General features: G+C 41.7%; 1 protein-coding gene across 1 annotated transcript; it reads right to left on the bottom strand.

Annotated features, from left to right (window-relative positions):
- Positions 1-4,491: 4,491 nt before the first annotated feature.
- On the bottom strand, positions 4,492-16,126 carry b3galt5.5 (Beta-1,3-galactosyltransferase 5 gene 5). Its single transcript, XM_031896180.1, has 2 exons — positions 15,497-16,126; positions 4,492-5,548 (listed from the first exon to the last, which is right to left on the bottom strand). Exons 1-2 carry the CDS (start codon positions 16,124-16,126, stop codon positions 4,772-4,774), a joined length of 1,407 nt encoding a protein of 468 aa, XP_031752040.1. The 3' UTR covers positions 4,492-4,771.
- Positions 16,127-16,575: the final 449 nt, after the last annotated feature.

The following is a 16,575-nucleotide window of genomic DNA, read 5'->3' as shown; positions in this document are numbered from 1 at the left end:
TTACACCCCTAGAGTGGTACTGATACAGGGGCTGAACCCTAACTGCCTTACACCCCTAGGGTGTACTATAAAGGGAGCTACACCTGCCTCTATCTAATGCCTCATTCACGGGGCCCTGTTCCCCGACTTCACTGGGCCTGGGCCCATGGCCTGGACTCTTAGCACACATCCACCTTGTCCCTATACCAAAGTGAGGCAGGAAGTGGTCACCTTCCTTGCTAGCCAATAGCACGAATATGTAATTGAACTCACTTAGATACATTCCCTTCTGCCCAGCAACTAAGGGAACTGAACCTGTAGGGATTTAAAGCCATTTAATCCTATGGGTCCCTACATAAAGAAAGCAGTAAAGAAGAAAAAAAGGAAGGAAACAGTAAAACGTAAAAGCAGATTGATGAGAAAAGCAGATGAGCAAGTGTTAAATAGAAATATCTCTGTATGATGTGTGCCTATATTTGGATTCATCAGAAAGTTTTTTCTTAAGGACCCTTTTTATGTCTTGGTATCTTTTCTTGCAATGCTGCACGCTTCTTGGACAGACCCCAACACTGCTGACATGGGCAGCCATGTCCTTCCAGTATTTCGTTTTCAGGGCTTTAGCAGTTTTAGCAGAATATTTGCCAATTATTAAGTCATACAATGGCACTAATTTCTCAATAAGAGCCTCATTTTCAAATTCGGTAAATTTCAGATTTCTCAGTCTGCTCTCAGGCTGTTTCTTCTTTGTTTGTTTGGGTGAGGAGGGGGGTCACGTTCCTCGCTTTCTACTTCACTTGCTTCCTGAGGATGATAATCTTTGTCTGTAACTTTAATATCAGAGAATTGTGGGCTGCTAATGTAGCCGGGCCTGTCTTCCTCACTGTCACTGTAGGACCTGAACTGTCACTGCTGTCATTAACATGAATGGGTATTTCAATTTTCCCTTCACATTTACTAACACATGGTGGTTGGGGCTAAATCTCTGATATATTATTATTATTAACATTTATTTATAAAGCGCCAACATATCCCGCAGCGCTGTACAATAAGTGGGTTCCATACATTGGACATACAGAGTAACATATAAAGCAATCAGTAACCGATACAAGAGAGGAAGAGAGCCCTGCCCAAAAGAGCTTACAATCTACAAGGAGTAACATATAAAGCAATCAGTAACCGATACAAGAGGGGAAGAGAGCCCTGCCCAAAAGAACTTACAGTCTACAAGGAGAAAGGGTTGAGTCACAAGGTGTGGGAATATATAGAAGTTGCTTTCTTCCTTTCTGCTTGTAATTGTGAGTTTTCAGTATCTGTGAGCACTCAAGCCTCCATCTACTCTCATCTCTATCATGCCCCAGCATACATAGGTCCCTACTGTCCCGCTTTACGTGGGACAGTCCCAATTTTTGCCTGCTGTCCCGCTGTCCCGGATACTTATCAAAATGTCCCGCGGTGCCTTTAAGAGTCCCGCTCGTCTGCAGGTCCTTTCGGGTTTTCTCGGCTCATTCCGTCACCGCTATCTTCGGATCTTCACAGCTTCTTCCGCGCCTTTGTCTTCGGCTCTTTCCGGCTCCATCAGGTGCTTCAGCACCTCGGTCCTTTTTGTAGTTGTCTGCAAGTCTCGCGAGATGTGAGTATGGCAGAGCAAGCCATTTCACTTAAAATTCAGAACGAACAGGATGGGTGCTAGTGCTGCTCAGGCTGTGGGTCACAAAAGTTACGCTGGTGCTGCTGTGCCTTTATCTACTACTGTACAAGCTCTACTTACTTAAAAAAAAAAAAAAAGCTTGGTAAGTCCCTGACTGTAACAAAGGTGTTTATTAATAATTAATATTAATTATTTATTAACAATTAATAAACACTTTTGTTATAGTCAGGGACTCACAAAGCTTATTTTTTTTTAAAAAGGTAGAGCTTGTACAGTAGTAGATAAAGGCAAAGCAGCACCAGCGTAACTTTTGTGACCCACGGCCTGAGCAGCACTAGCACCCACAACAACAAAAAAAATGTGCAGGAAGAAGCTGTGCAGATCCAAAGACAACAGTGACAGAAGGAGCCAAGGAAACCCGAAGGAAGCCAAAAAGACCTGAAGACGAGCAGGACACTTAAAGACACAGCAGGACATTTCAGTAAGTATCTGGGACAGCAGGACAATGTGCAAAAATGGGACATCTGGGGGTGTGGCCATATAGTGGGCGTGGTCAAGAAAAATTTTGCCACACTTCGCGCAGCAAAACGTTTTGTCCCTCTTTTTCATTTTCCAATGTTGGGAGGTATGCAGCATACCATGCCTACCTTGCCCATCCTTGCTTCATTTTTTTCAGCTTTTTATTACATGAGTAAATCTGCCCCATTTCGCTTCATCATAAATATCACAAAACGGCAAGAAAATCCATGAAACGGCAAAAAAATTAGTGAAACGCATTTGTCACTCAATGTTTTTGTCACCCGTGTCTTTTTATTTGTCAACCACGCTTCTTTGGTGTGGCCACGCCCAATTTGATGAGCCCTTTTTTCACACGGCCACGCCCTTGCGGAAATTTGCTGTGACTCCATGCCTGGTGGAAAAATTCACTCACCACTAATTACCGCCACTGTGCAATATTGCTGTTGCCCTTCCTCTCCATTGTTTGCCCTGCCAAGGGTTTTTTTTTAAAAGCACTTCAGGCGGTGATTGCGCAGCTGCATTTTCTGCATCCTCCATCTTGCGACTCACAGCAGAAATGGGGAAAATGGCGGAAGTCATGTGGTATATGATGTGTAACGTTTACATGCGAAATAGCGTGTGCTAATATGGCGTGCTACAAAATAACGCATAAATATGTAATCACCAGATAAATAATGACAATAACATTGCTTCTAAATTCAGACAAGTGGCCTTTTTGTGAACTGATCATTAATTCTCAAAATATAAGTGATAATATTTTTAGTGCACTAATTTTTTCGGTCTTTGGGAATCGGCCCCATAGTTTTATGTGTTAAAAAATGATCTTTAATTAAGTAACGATTCATCAAAGTCATTTCACATGCGTAACTAGTCATAGCGCACGCGCAATAATCTCAAAGCGTTATGTACATCGCATTGCGATAATTATCGCATAAATGGTGACGATAATTACTGTGAAACTTAACATCTCCCAGTAGGGGGCGTTACTAAACAACATTGCAGCTGGTTATTGTCTGTGGGGACAAGATGGAGTTTGCAGATTTTTTCTGGAATCTGAAGAAGACAATCAAGTATGTGTTGGCCCTAGAGTGATGCCTCCTCCAGTTTTCAGGGAAACGGCAATTTTCAGAAAGTACCGGTTACCTGCATAATGCGTAGTGAATCAGCCCCTATGCGTTAAGTGATAACAACCTTTTGTGAATCAGCCCCTTAGTGCCCCAGTTCTCCAGGGAGCTAGAAGCATAAGCACAGTTTCCCAGCACTGAACAAGTCTGTCCCTTTATCCCCATGTCTGATTCCTGTGCCATATAATGACGGGAAAATGCCATCATTATCTCTATATGTAAGGTACCAGCAAGGGGCCTGACACAGTGCTGGGAATCAGCATTCTCATTGGTCACTTCTCTTGCATTTATAATAAGGTTTTTGGTCAGTAGAATGCTCATTGGTGAATTTCCTTGCATCAATAATTATGTTTTTTGGCAACTTCTATAGCAAAATTAGGGGGCGCAGTGGGACAGCGTTATGGTTGGGTTTATATCTCCTTTCATTTGGATCACTGTAACCTATAAGAAATAAATCAAATAGGATGGTTTCTCTACGAATAAAGATTAATGATATCTTAGTTGGGATCAAGTACAGGTACTGTTTTATTATTACAGAGAAAAGGGAATCATTTAACCATGAAATAAACCCAATAGGGCTGTTCTGCCCCAATAAGGGGTAATTATATCTTAGTTGGGATCAAGTACAGGTACTGTTTTATTATTACAGAGAAAAGGGAATCATTTAACCATTAAATAAACCCAATAGGGCTGTTCTGCCCCCAATAAGGGGTAATTATATCTTAGTTGGGATCAAGTACAGGTACTGTTTTATTATTACAGAGAAAAGGGAATCATTTAACCATTAAATAAACCCAATAGGGCTGTTATGCCCCCAAGAAGGGGTAATTATATCTTAGTTGGGATCAAGTACAGGTACTGTTTTATTATTACAGAGAAAAAGAAAATTATTTTTATTAATTAGAATTATTTACTATGGGAAATGCCCTTCCCAAAATTTGGAACTTTCTGGATATTGGACTTTCAGATAAAAATCCCATAACTGTATTGTAGCAGTGTAGGGTTGTATTTTACATTGGTAGTTGCCTATTTTATATATATATATATATATATATATATATATATATATATATATATATATATATATATATATATATAGGGTAACCTTAAGGTACCAGCAGACCCTAGGCAAAATGTAATTGGTGGGCCCCTACTGGCCCAAGAAATTTGTGATAGAATAACCCTCAAGCAGGTGAAGTTCAATATAGTAAGGCAGGCAGTGAAGAGATGGTCTGTGGTTACTGAAGAAGGCCTGATACTTAGGTGTGCCGCCATGGACCAACAGCTCTGGGAGCAGAAATATAATGAAACTTTGATGCCATAAAAAAGGCAAAAAAATTCAAATGCCCATACTGCAAAGCTCTTCTGGTTGATTAAAATGAAGTGTCTGATGCTTCTGCCAAAAGTTATCCCCTTATCCTGGTGGTCCCTGGGCAAATGCCCGTTTTGCCCACTTATATAAAATGGTCCTGGAAGTAGGACAGGCAACTGAAGGACCCAATCAGCACTGTACAGCTCTCGACCTTCGCAGGGCTTCCCAGAAAAGGTAAAGTTCACGTGGTCGGACGCCATGCGAAGTGACCAGTTTCCGATATTTACAGATATTAAAAGGTATTTTATATGGAAAAAAGGTTGGCTCAGTATGAAGATTCTCCAAGTTGATTTCCAGCTTCTCCAGACACATCCCTACATAGACGTCCTCCAGTTTAAAAAATGGGACTGATCCGGAGACATTCTGGATCCTTTGTGCAACGTCTACAGAAAAGGCGTATCCAGTCCCTGAGCAAAATGGCGGGTATTTAGCCAGTGGATATTCTGTTGTGCTTATGTACCACTTGCTGTTTATATCCCGTACGGGTGCATCATGTGGTTTGAGGGAACCAGTAAAGAGGTTGGTTGTTTGATTCTTCTTTACAAGCAGCTCCACGAGGTACAATGGATTAACAAACATATCTGTGTCTGTTTTCATCACAAATGTAGTTTGTGGGCAATGAGTGCAAATCCATTCGATCCCCATTATGGTTTTGAGGGTCAGATTGTAATATGTGTCTATGAAGTCTCTCTGAATAATGTCATTGTAAGTGTTGCTTTCTCCAGTGAGTTCCTCTTGCAGGCGTGGGTTTGTGCCGGCGCCCAGAAGGAAATAGGTGGAAACGAGTTTATCCCCAATTAGTCTTTCCTTGCCCCAAGTCTGCCGGATAACGTTCCGCTCCTCCTTTTGACTGTGGGTTGTGGTCACCAACAACACCAAGAATGGGGGGTTCCTCTCGCACTGTATCTAGGGGCGCAGGTGGAACGTCTCCCTCACTGTAGCAGATCTCACGGAAGGTGAATAAATCATTTTTTGACAAATTGTACAGAAATCCTGTAGATTTAACAATAATACACAGAAGCCAAAACAAAAGATCAGCAATGTTGTTGCAAATATCCACTTCAGGTGCAGCATCTGAAATATCAAGGGAATATTTTAGTTTAGTAATTCATTATAATCAAAAATATGAAAACTGTAGTGCTGAGAAGAGTAGTTTTTTGGGGGAAAATGTTTTTGTTATAATTACATTTGAATGGTTTGGTTAAAGGGGCAGTAAACCCTGCTGCACTGCTCAACCACATGTTACTCAGTTGTTGCTGGACTACAAATCCCAGAATAATGTGACATATAATGAAGGTTGAGGCATGCTGGGAGCTGTAGTCCAGCAACATCAGGGTTGTATTCATTTTGCTTCATTATATGTTAAATTGTTCTGGGATTTATAGTCCAGCAACAGGTGAGTAAAGTTTGGTTGAGCCGCGCTGTGCAGCAGGGTTTAGTTCCCCTTTAAAAGAAGGAAAGTTGTATTACGTGGGAGAGGGAGAAGTTGCCAGATTGTTCTTAAATTACATTTTGTAAGAATCTTCTTAAAGTCTGCAACCGTATAATTCGTATATGCCCTCAGGCGCGACACTGCAACATCCGAGAATATAAATACCCAAGTGCAATTTATTGTCAACTGAAAATCTTTGTATTTTTGTGTTGAGGAGATTTTTAGAAAATGCTATAAAAACCTTTTGTTATAGAAATGATAAACATGTTGTAGTTTGCAGACAAGCAATATATTAACCCTTTCACTGCCAGCCGTTTTGGACAAAGCAGAACTTCTACTGCCAGTTTTTGAACATTTTGCACTGTTTCACTTTGGGGGCCTTTACCCAGGAAAACAATATATTGTTTTTTTCAGAACAACCTAAGCTTTCAAAATATGGTAGAATTTTTGTGTAATTCCAATTCTGTAACAAGATATAGGCTTCTTAATGTCTAAAAAATGAAAAAAATAAGAATATTTTCCATAATATAAACACATATACCAGAAACAAAAATTATTGTATGCATGAAAATACAACTGATTTCGAAAGTCCCATGTCTCCTGAACGTGCCAATACCAAAAATATATAGTTTTATAGAGATTTCTCACTTGTATAGGTCAAAAACTCCCAGCAGTACCCTACCATATTTCCAAAGCACTGCTCCAGAAAGCTGCATACTTTAGATTTCAAGGCCAAAAATTCCACTAGCAGAAGGTTTATCCTAGAAAATTATACATTTTTAGAAAGAATAGATTCTGGGAAATCCAGAGCAAGTAGAATTGTCTGTATTCTCCAAACTACCAAGTCGTAATGCTTTCCTAAAATTATTGGTTTTTATCAAAATTTGTGAAATTTTTAAAAAATCGTTTCAAAGCTTCCAGTCTATAGTATCTTATCTCCTACAGGTCATAACATAACCAGATAAAACACCCTAAATATGAACGCCAGGGGTCCCCTGAACAGTTTGATACCCAATATGTATAGGTTTACCTAAGTATGTGGCATGTAGGGGCCCCAATGTGAACATACCCCCATATGATCTATCATTTCTGTCATTTCAGCTTCTGCAAAATCAACACATTTACATCATTATATGTGGGATAAAGCTAGTAAAAAGTACACTCACCCCAGAAAGTCATATATTTTTGGAAAGTACAGATTCCCCCGATTCTAAAATGGGTACCCATGTCTTTCTACTCCCAAGTACCAAGCCGCGCAGCTTTCCTAAAGTTGGCAATTTTGATAACATTTCTAAAAATCTCCTCATAGCTTCCAGTTTGCAGCATCTTATCTCCCACATAGCATTAGGTCCCATGGTAAAACACCCTGAATTTGAAAGGCAGGGGTCCCCTGAACAGTTTTATGCCCAATATGTATAGGTTTACCTAAGTATGTGGCATGTAGGGGCCCCAATGTGAACATACCCCCAAATGATCTATCATTTCTGTCATTTCAGCTTCTGCAAAATCAACACATTTACATCATTATATGTGGGATAAAGCTAGTAAAAAGTACACTCACCCCAGAAAGTCATATATTTTTGGAAAGTACACATTCCCTCGAAGCTAAAATGGGTACCCATGTCTTTCTACTCCAAAGTACCAAGCTGCAAAGGTTTCCCAAGTTTGATGATTTTTATGACATTTCCAAAAATCACCCCAAAACTTCCAATATGCAGCATCTTATTTTCTACAGGTCATTAGGTAACTATATAAAACACCCTAAATATGAACCCCAGAGGTTTACTGAACAGTTTTATGCCCACTGTACATAGGTTTATCAAAGCACAGAGACCCCAAAATATACCTTGTGCACACTAATTTCATGGCTTACCTTTACCTAATTCATAAATGCATGGCAGTTTTATGTGTGATAGAAGCTACAGAAATGTAGGGTGACCCCCTGAAAACCATATATTTGTGGAAAGTACACATTATAACAAATCCAACAAGGGTAAAGAGTCCTTTCTACACCAAAGTACCAATCTGCAACGCTTTCCTAAAGTTAGTGGTTTCTATGACATTTCAGAAAATCACCTAAAAATGTTGCAATTTACCGCATTTATCTCACACAATTTCTTGCATACAAAGGCAAATCATACAAAATAGGAACACCAGACGTCTACTGAACAGTTTGATGCCCTATATGCATAGATATACCAAAGTCTGTGGTGTACAGGGGCACCCAAATAAAAATGTTCACATATGACACTCCGGCTCGTGCAAGTTTTGCACCCGGTATGTGTATTATGTGTCATAAGATCCCCTAACAGTACGGAGACCCTAGAAAACCATACATTTTCTGAAAGTACACATTCTGACAAAACAAAAATGGGTAAATACATCTTTCTACTGCAAACTACCAAACTGCAAAGCTATGCTAAACAGAACGGTTTTTATAACATTTCTGAAAATCGTAACAAAGCTTGCATTTTGCCCCATTATGTACCCCACAGTTTATAATGTACCAACATAAAACACCCTAAATATGAACGCCAGGGGTCTACTGAACAGTTTGATGCCCAATATGCATAGATTTACCAAACTATGTGGTGTACAGAGGAAGCCAAATTGAAATACAGCAGACAAAATGTCCATGTGCAAAGACAAGTAACAAAGAACAATGTGAAATGCAATAAAATTGCTAAAATCAATGGTTTTTTTTGCTAGTGATATCTGCAGTCAAATACTACAGTTTGAGTATTTTGGCTTGGGCAAATTAGTTTTACAGACAAAGTCAAGCGAACAACAACTACGCATAACTGAAAATGCAATAAAATGCCTAAAAATGCAATAAAATGCCTAAAAATGCACCAAAATCACAGAAAATGTAATAAAAACACCAAAATAATACACAAAAGGTATTGCGCAGTGCAATTTGCGAATACGCTATCCGCAATGGCAATAAAACATTTGTTTCTGGCAAGGAAAAAAAATGCAATAAAAAAAATACACAAAGTTGCATGTGTGTAAGTGTGTCTGTACACTAGGCAAAATGTGTGTTGTGTGCGTGTGTGTGTGTGTGTGTGTGTGCAAGTAAATGTGACTGCTGTAAGTGCTGTGAATGTGTGAAACCCCCCCAAAACCTGGCTGAAGGTCACAGGGGGGACCCAGGACCCATTTTCAGTGAAGAATCCAGTGAGTGGGCATGCAGGACGGAAGCGCAGGAAAAGCCAGGCATGTAGAATCTACATATCTTGCTTTTCCCATGGGGCCCCTGGGTGATTGCGCCAAGGGGCCACTCGTTCCCCCTATGTGCTGTTGTCTAGGGGGTTCTTTATCTTGTGCTCATTCTCTGCACTCGGATTAAGCACCGAAAGCAGAGAACGAGTGCAAGATAAAGAAAATGTAGCTCCTACGAGCTTGGCACCTAACGACTTTTTATGCCAGCACGTAGAAGCTACATCATTGGCAGGGAAAGGGTTAAACCCATCACAGATTCGGCTGCCTGTGTCCATTCCAGAAGGGTTTTGGTTTCTGCCATCAACTAACTATTAGGGGTCATTGCACAGACAGAATGATCTGCTCTCAGTAGCCTAAGGGGCAGACTTATTATGCAGTGTAAAAAACACGAAAATTTGCCACACATCGCCAGGCTTCACTGTGTAAAAAACATTGTAATTTTTAAATGCTTTTTTTCTACTGGAACTTACATAAAATAAAGCCATAAAATCTTGCGTTCAGATGGCAAACCTCTCCATTTCTCCATTTCCAGCGCCGGATTTGTGATTCCCTGTGCGCATGCGTGAACCGCCAAACCCCCCCCCGCAGTGAGCGCATGCGCAAACCCACCCCCCACGGCAGCGAACGCAAGTGCGCATGCGCATACATTTCATCTCCCATACGGAGCAATGGGGAGAGGTCCCCATTGCTCCGTATAGGAGCTAACTGTAAAAATTTCATTGCGGTGGGGTGGCATGACGCCCCTAAACTTCTGCCGCCCTAGGCCCGGGCCTTTGTGGCCTCTCCACAAATCCGGGCCTGTCCATTTCCCCACACAGCTTTTTACACCATTTTTTTTAGACCAATTTCATTTTACACAGCATAATAAATAGGCCCCTGTCTGGGTTGACTTTCCATCCCCTTCCGTAGTTCATTTTTATGTTCCAACAATTTTTTTTTCATTTGTCTATAAAGGTTATCATTCCTCTATATCAGTGCTGTCCAACTTCTACGGTGCCGAGGGCCGGAATTTCTCTAGCATACATGGTGGAGGGCCGCTAATTGAAGCCAGTTTTGACCACTCCCCTTTTTGAAACCACACCCACTTCAAACCACACCTATTTTTTCACAATGGTGGTAGCACAGCAAAATCCCAAATGCTTGGTCCTTACTGTGGGGATATCAACCATCATTCATATGTGAAAGAATTATGTCATATTAAGATATACCCTTAAATTCCATATGCCTCCTCCTCCCCTGTGGATAGCAGAGCAACCCCCAGTACATAATTACACACCTTAGGGACCATTTAATGGCTATTTCCAACCGCTAACAAACTCCCACAACAAACCCCTGCCAGGTTCACCTCCCACAAGCAGCATAGGGCAAGCAGAGTATGGCACACACAGGCAGCACTCTGCCTGTCCTATGCTTTCTGTGTGTGCCATACTCTGCCTGTCCTACCCTGCCTGTGTGTGCCATACTCTGCCTTCCCTATGCTGCCTCTGTGTGCCATACTCTGCCTGCCCTACCCTACCTGTGTGTGCCATACTCTGCCTGCCCTACCCTGACTGTGTGTGCCATACTCTACCTGCCCTACCCTTCCTGTGTGTGCCATACTCTGCCTGCCCTACCCTGACTGTGTGTGCCATACTCTGCCTGCCCTACCCTGCCTGTGTGTGCCATACTCTGCCTGCCCTACCCTGACTGTGTGTGCCATACTCTGCCTGCCCTACCCTTCCTGTGTGTGCCATACCCTCCCTGATCTATGCTGCCTGTGTGTGCCATACTCTACCTGCCCTATGCTGGCTGTATGTGCCATACTCTGCCTACAGTACCTATGTCTGAGGTGTGAATAAGTGAACAATGGGAGTGATTACAGTCTGAGCCTGAGGTGTGAACACTGCAGGGGGTGAACAATGCAGGTATTAAAAGGTGTGAAAAACACAGGGGATTACATGTTTAAACAATACAGAGGGATTACAGCCTGAATCTGAGGTGAGAACCATGCAGGGGGCCAGTTAATCTCAGTACTGATACCATTTAATGCTTACTTAAAGGTAAGCCATCAAAGCAGCCAGACAGGTGGGGGGGCCACACAGAGGCCCGCGGGCCGCCAGTTGGACAGCACTGCTCTATATCATGACATACAGTATTTAGTAGTGATAAACCTACTCATTCACTACCCAATCACTAGGTTTACTACTCATTCACTACTCAATCTCTACTCAATCATTACTCATTCGCTACCCATTCACTCGGTTCACTACTCATTCACTACCCATTTATTACCCATTCACTACCCATTTATTACCCATTCACTACCCATTTATTACCCATTCACTACCCATTCACCCCATTCACTCGGTTCACTACTCATTCACTACCCATTTATTACCCATTCACTACCCATTCTAGTGGCAACATTAGTTCAACTAAAGAATAGGGAATTATCCAGTGATCAAATCCTAAATCCTAAAATGGCATCAAACTAACCAAAATCCAACTACCAATGTTCGCACATTTCTTATTGCCCAGTTTTCAACCACCAAGCACCTATCCACCTTTGTCTGCTTTTTTTTTCTTTATAAAGCCTCCAAAGCATTAGATCCCTATTTTATTCTTTAATCAAATTAAACGGCACCTATTGGTGGAAAATTGTTTAATCCACTGGAAGCGCAATATAATAGAGCCCACATTCTGAATGGGCTCTTGGCTGATGTCAGTGACCTGAGCTTAGGGATCGACTCACAATATTTTTCTTTCCCCTGCCTGCTTGGTCTGGTCACTATTAAACATGCATACTAGCCAACCAATCACAGTCCTGTCTGGCTGCTCCCTAAAAAACTAAAGTCCTGCTCTGGCACTTTGAGCTTGGGGCGAGACTTTAGCTGAATCCTTAGTGTGACTTTTCTTTCCCCCTTGTAATGATTCCAAATACTGAGCTGTGTAACAAATATAAGTTTCAAAGGTTGGAAACAGAAGCTGCGACAAAAGTTTCAGTCACTTTGCTATTACAAAACAGCCCATCTGGGAATAAACTTTTCCATTGTAAAGGTTTGTCTGTATGTAATACAGTGACTGTATATGCACCTTACACTCTCCCCCATGGCTAAGGTACAGAACATTACTAGCTTTAGTACTGGGGCTTTTTTTTTTTTTTTTATATACAACCACACAACAGACAAATAACTTCTCCCAAAGTGTTTATGAAGCAGTTGCATGGGGGTTTGTGTGCATTACACACGGGGAGAGGCCAAACTGTGACCCTCTGCACAAACACTATGTTCCTTCCCAGGCATGCTGATTTGCATATGCAAAGTGACTGACACTCAGTTCAGAGTTTGTGTCTCACTATTATAAACAGGCTGTGTATGGAACCCCCAGTCTGCTCAGCTGCCCTTTGCTTTGGTCAGTGTAATGTGAGTGTCAGAGAGAGTTGTTTGTAGAAGGATAGAATTCCGAATTTAGAAAAAGCCACAATTATCTTCTGAGCTGATATTTTGGGGGATGGGGATATGATAATATTTGGGAGTTTGTTGTAAACAAGTTACATCTAAATACTGAGCTAAAGCTTGTTTTTATTGATATCCTGTAATACAATGTGTATAATAGGGCAGCACTAGTTTATATGTACCTGTACCCATGATGCACCTGTGTCTCTGTGCCAATGGGATAATTTTTAGGTTCCACCTAGTTCTCTATGGAGGTTGAAGGAAAAAAAATATATACACAAGAGCATTGACCAATGAGAATGCTCATTAGATTCCCAGCACTATATCAGCCATTCTGATCTTATCTTACATATAGAGATAATTATGTCATTTTTCCCTTCATTTCCCTTCATTATATGACACAGACATGGGGATAAAGGGACAGACTTGTTCAGTGCTGGGAAACTGTGCTTATTGCTCCCAACTCCAATTGCAGGAACAGAGAACAGGGAGCCGGATTTACTCACATCAGCTGGGATTCTCATTGGGGGATTATTTTGCATATTTATGCAGCCACTGGCTTTGTGCTGTTGTTTTGATAATTTACTACGTTCCCTAAGCTCCGCCTCCCAACAGCAGCCCAGAGCAAACTGAGCATGTGCAGGAGCCAGATCTTATAGAAAATGGTATAACAAAGTAACAAGATGGCAGCCCCCTGTGGACAACTTTGAAAGCATAAATCATTATTTTAATTAGGCTTCTCAACCTCTGGGCTTGTGCAGTAAGTTCATAATGATTATATCAATGGTCAGTATACAAAATTCAGCATTTCTAATGATTTTCAATTTTAGACTTTAGTTGTCCTTTAATGTGCAAAATAATCCCCCAATGAGAATCCCAGCTGATGTGAGTAAATCCGGCTCCCTGTTCTCTGTTCCTGCAATTGGAGTTGGGAGCAATAAGCACAGTTTCCCAGCACTGAACAAGTCTGTCCCTTTATCCCCATGTCTGATTCCTGTGCCATATAATGACGGGAAAATGCCATCATTATCTCTATATGTAAGGCACCAGCAAGGGGCCTGACACAGTGCTGGTCTTACTAATTAGTTATTTTGCATTTATAATTAAGTCTTTTTTATCAGTAGAATTTTCATTGGTGAATTGTTTTCCATATGTAATTAAAGGGAAACCTATCAGGTGAGCAGCTGGGATTTTCATTGGAGGATTATATTGCTTATTAATGTAGCTGTTGGCCCCATAGAGCTGAGGGTCTCACATGCACATACTGAGCAAACTGGGGCACTAAGTATCATTGCATGTTAGTGCCACAACATGGCCGCCCCACTGGGAGCTCTCTCCTGTTGCTGGGGGCACAGTGCCCGTTAGGAGCATTTTTTTGCACAAAATGGTGTTGTTTCATTTAGATGTAATTTGCCCTTTATATTACCCAAAGGTTCCGCGTTCTTACTGTCCCCATAGTCGTAATTTATCTACTGCAGGTGCAATTGGATTCCATAGTTTAAGACAATATATTGGAAATGTAAAAAGGAGCAAATGCAACAACATTTATTATATTTAATATACTTTATTATTATTATTATTATTATTATTTATTATGCAAAAAAAAAAAAATTTGGAGGACATGGAGGGCATCGGCTTTATAGGTTTTGGAGGGCCTAGCCACCTTTCCTTACATAGTCTTATATAATCACATCACTCATCCCTGAGCCTCCCTCCAGTAGTGTACATTTGTTTATTAGTTGTCTGAGAACACAACTGGCCTCATATATTAAAGGGCACCCATCAGTGGAAAATTGTTTACCCCACTAAAGGCACTGGGTGAATAGAGCCCACACTCTGTATGGGGGAAACAATACCATTTTGTGCAAAATGGGCACTATGCCACCAGCAACAGGAGGGAACTCCCAGTGTGGGAGGCCATGTTGCAACACTATAATGCAAATTATACTTGGCGCCACCGTTCTCCAGGGAGTTAGAAGCATAAACACAGTTTCCCAGCACTGAACAAGTCTGTACTTTATCCCCATGTCTGATTCCTGTGCCATATAATGAAGCCAAAATGACATAATTATCTCTATATGTAAGATAACCGCAAGATTGCTGCCAAGTACTGGGAAGCATTCTTATTGGTCAGTTCTCTTGCATCTATAATTGAGATTTTTGTCAGTAGAAGTCTCACTGGTGAACAGTTTTTTATGTGGAATTAAAGGTTGACCAGTTGACCAGCTGGGATTTTCATTGGAGGATAATTTTGCATATTAATGCAACTGTTGGCCCTGGAGAGATGGGACTCTCTCACATGGCTCCCTGTTCTCTGTTCCTGCAATCGGAGTTGGGAGCAATAAGCACAGTTTCCCAGCACTGAACAAGTCTGTCCCTTTATCCCCATGTCTGATTCCTGTGCCATATAATGATGGGAAAATGCCATCATTATCTCTATATGTAAGGTACCAGCAAGGGGCCTGACACAGTGCTGGGAATCAGCATTCTCATTGGTCACTTCTCTTGCATTTATAATGAGATTATTTGATCAGTAGAATTCTCATTGGTGAATTCCTTGCATCTATAAATATGTTTTTTGGCAACTTCTATAGCAAAACTAGGGGGCGCAGTGGGGCAGCATCATGGCCGAGTTTACATCCCCTTTAAACAATGTAGAGGGCGTCTATTCGCCTCCACATCTTTACTCGGCTGCTTTCTGCTTCATTGTGTCTGAACTCTGGAATAAAGGGCTCGCCACTGGGGTCTCTCACCCTCATTAAGCACCCGCCTCCAGATGGTATCATAGCGGGAGACGAGGGCAAGGAAGTGTACAGTGTGAAGCATGAGAGAGTACAGTAGTTTTCTTGGCATGTCACAAAAGCGTGTCAAGGTAAAATTCTCCAACTGGCTCAGGTTGGGAGAAGGAGCAGCCTGAGGGGATTGACGGATCTTAGGTGCTATTTTTATGGCTGGAGGTGGGGCATTCCAAGAGGAATCTGGCTCTACAGCATGTAAAACCTCATTAATAAAGGTGTGAGAGCCAGAGGAGATAGTGTCCTTGATCTCCTTGATTAAACGGTTTGGAACTCTGGTGGTGCGCAATTCCATGCGCTGCATAACTTCCTGAGTTTGCACCCAATCTATTCTCTCAAAATCCAGGAGATTCCCAACTCTAGTTAACTGAGCCCGGCAAAGGCGGCGGCGGATGCTGGTGGATTTTAACATCCTAGTCTTTAAAGACGGATTGTAAAGTAAGGGCTCAGTTAGAATGTCCTCCCCTTGAATAACTCTTTCCCTTAACACGGAGACCATGCTCCAGGTTTTAAGAGTCTCTTGGTAGTATGCCGGTAATGGTGAGAGGTTTTTTAAGAACCCTTCAGGTTCAATGACAAATAATTTTCGGTCATACCCCATGTTGCGTACCTTGCGATAAAAGCTGGATGCCAGAGTACACCACTGTGGAGCAGGGTCTGCATAAAGGTATCCCTGTATCTGTTGGAGATGAAAAGTGTGCACTTGGGAGCGTATGCACACAACTCCCTGCCCACCCTCTCTCAAGGGAAGGCTTGAAACACCTGCAGATACCCAGTGCTTTCCCAACCAGAGAAAGTCCAGTAACCTTCTCTGGATCTTAGCAATGAATTCTTGAGGTGGGCTAAGGTACACCAGCCGGTTGAGAGGCCACAAGCTGGTTGATCACCAATGCCCTCCCCCTCAAAGAAAGCACTTTAGCAAGACCCTTCCACTTTCCAAGACGGATGATGACATGCTCCTCTAGTTCACTGAAATTCAGTGAGACAGGGCACTCCTCAGCTGACAGGTAGACTCCTAAATATTTGATGACCTTGGTCTCCCATGGGATG

Source organism: Xenopus tropicalis, chromosome 2 (assembly GCF_000004195.4).
Source record: "Xenopus tropicalis strain Nigerian chromosome 2, UCB_Xtro_10.0, whole genome shotgun sequence".
In the NCBI taxonomy this organism is placed as follows: domain Eukaryota; kingdom Metazoa; phylum Chordata; class Amphibia; order Anura; family Pipidae; genus Xenopus; species Xenopus tropicalis.
Note: the sequence above shows the minus strand (reverse complement) of the source record. Positions and strands in the feature narration are given on the sequence as shown.